Consider the following 2732-nt stretch of genomic DNA (forward strand, 5'->3'; position numbering starts at 1 on the left):
GATGAAATTTCCTTCCAAACCTAGAACCTTGGAAAAGCATAGATCTATCTTTATTTTAATAACTAAAACAAAGAAATCGCATGAGTAATTACTGATTGAAAAAATTATTATATCTAGTTTTCTCTTGCTGTTTGTTCAACATTTGACCGAGTCTTTCCTTTTGGTAGAACAGGGATCTAGGAAACTCATTAGGTCAAGAAGCTAGCATATTCAATCACTAATTCGGTCCATACCTTTTATACATCATCCTATGAAACATTGAACTTTTTGCAGCAAATTATTGACAGGTTCCAAGTAGACAATAAAATCTATGACAAACAATAGGCAACACTGATTGATAGAGCCAATGTGACATGAAGCATTCAAGGATGTTAATTCTATTTATCAGGAATACAACACATTTGGCAATTTACTTTTCGTACTTACAGTCAGTTGGATTGGATACTTCACTCAGGAAACGATAAATTCCTTGAGCTAAGTACGAAATAATTATTGGAAAGAGATTGTGTTTGGAGCACTTTAAGAAGACGGATTTTGTGGTAAGTGGTAACAAAAAGCAATTAAAAGTATCCGCTATTGCCAAACATGCTTTACAAATAGATCGCACGCTTGATTTTCTTGAGCCTGACAGAGATTTCAGTCAGAATATTGCTATACTACCTTCTCTTGTTCTTTCCAATCTATCAGAAGTCCCAGGGTATCATTCCTTGATAAAACCGAATCCATCATCAGAAACTATTTCTAGAGATTATCCAGCTATTGCCACAAATATAGATTTGAATGGTACCCCCAACATCGAAGGCTCATATAATAATAGGCTTACAGTGTCGCCCAAAAAAAAAACGACTACAAACTCAAATCCAGACTCTGACTCGCAAGTTGAAAGTACAGTCTAATGGAATTCGACGATTAGAATCAAAAAATGCACGACAGACTGAGATTAACCGACGAAAACCTTCTTCAAAGTCTGATATTTTAGAATCTGCTTCTCATTATTTGGAGGGTGAAGTTCTTCTATTTTTCAAGATGCAGCTCAGATACACCAAAAGATCCAAGTGGACAGAGGTGGAGAAGCAATTTGCTTTGTCGTTTTATTACAAGTCACCATCAGCCTATGTATTTCTCAGAGATGTAAAGAAATTTTCATTACCTTGTGTGACCCTTATACAACGATGGATCAACGAATTACAACTAACAACTGGAATTAACCAGGGTATTTTTGATAGACTCTAGACAAAGACGTTGACGATGACCGAATACGAACGGAAATGCTTACTACTGTGGGACGAAATGAGTATTAGAACTTTGCTAGAGTATAACTCAAAAGCGGACGTGGTAGAGGGCTATCAAGATATTGGATCTCTACGTCGCACTAGGGATTGGGCCAATCATGCTCTAGTGTTCATGTTACGTGGGTTGAAGTACCTATGGAAGCAACCGATTGCCTATGTTGTTTCACATGGTAGCGTTTCTTCAAATGACCTGACTTTACTCATCACAGACGTTATAACTGCGGTAATTCAAGCTGGACTATTACCAAAATCTGTGACTTGTGATCAAGGACCCACTAACCGTAAAGCAGTCGCAGACTTGAGCGTCGCAGAAGCTTTTCCTTTTTTTGAAGTGATGGGTCGTAAAATTTTCTTCACCTATGATGTTCCTCATTTAATGAAGAGTATTAGGAATAATCTTCACAATGAAGACTTCATTATAGATGGCAAAGTAGTTTCCTGGTGTTGGTCTATGAGTAAATAATTTACACCAATCAGAACATTCTATGACTTAGACTAGACCCGTTTGAATCTGGTCTGTAATCTGTTATCGTTAGTATGACTGAAACAGCGGTCGCTCTCGTTTCTGTACCTGTGACGTCCAACAAGTAAATAAGTGTGATAAAATACAAAACCTATCTAATTCTCACTGTTAATGTTTTTATTGGTCCTACCACTAATTCTGCAACAGGTTATGGGCCCAGACTGTGGAAATAATTTTTTGTAAATTTAGTAAATAAAAATTCAGCGTTTAAATTTGACCGTTTAGCCGATTCGCAATCAAAATGGCTGAAGGCGGCGGTCAATCTTCTAAACTTTACAACGGAATTCCGAAGTTGAAAGGGCGTGAGAATTATCAAGACTGGAAATTTGATATGGAAAACTTTTTAATATTCGAAAATTATTGGTTGTGCATAGTTGGGTATCCCGATGATGATAAATCCACATTAGCACAAAGGACAGTAAAAGATAATAGAGCACGAGCCCTAATATGTTTAATGGTCGAACCTTGTGTTAAGCCGTATATAACTTTAACAAAAAACGCTAAGGAAGCTTGGGTGACTCTTGAAAAAGCTTTCGAAGATAAAGGTGTTAATCGAAGAATAAGTCTGTTACAGTCTCTATGTTCAGTGAGTTTGCAAGATTTTCAAAATATGCAAGACTATGTAAATTTTTTCATGTCAATCGCGTTAAAACTGAGCGCAATAGGGAAGCCTGTAGATGACGAAATGCTTGGTGTGTTGATGTTAAAAGGTCTGACGAGTGAATACCAACCGATGATTATGGCTCTCGAAAACACAAATATCGAGATCACAAGTGATTATGTGAAAACAAAATTGCTGCAAGATCAAAGATACCAAGGAGACTCGAAATCAAACGATGTTGCTCTGTTTTCGAATAAATTCTATAAGAAAAAGTCAAGGAAACCTAGATGTTGGAACTGCGGTGACTGGGGACATT

The 2732-nt window shown here is 36.9% G+C and overlaps 1 protein-coding gene across 1 annotated transcript; it reads left to right on the forward strand.

The window, feature by feature from the left end:
* Positions 1-990: 990 nt before the first annotated feature.
* LOC125502030 lies at positions 991-1829 on the forward strand. The gene has a single exon (XM_048659516.1). The coding sequence runs from the start codon at positions 1249-1251 to the stop codon at positions 1753-1755; it is 507 nt and encodes a 168-aa protein (XP_048515473.1). The 5' UTR covers positions 991-1248; the 3' UTR covers positions 1756-1829.
* The last annotated feature ends 903 nt before the right edge of the window (positions 1830-2732 follow it).

Source organism: Athalia rosae, chromosome 8 (assembly GCF_917208135.1).
Source record: "Athalia rosae chromosome 8, iyAthRosa1.1, whole genome shotgun sequence".
Classification (NCBI taxonomy): domain Eukaryota; kingdom Metazoa; phylum Arthropoda; class Insecta; order Hymenoptera; family Athaliidae; genus Athalia; species Athalia rosae.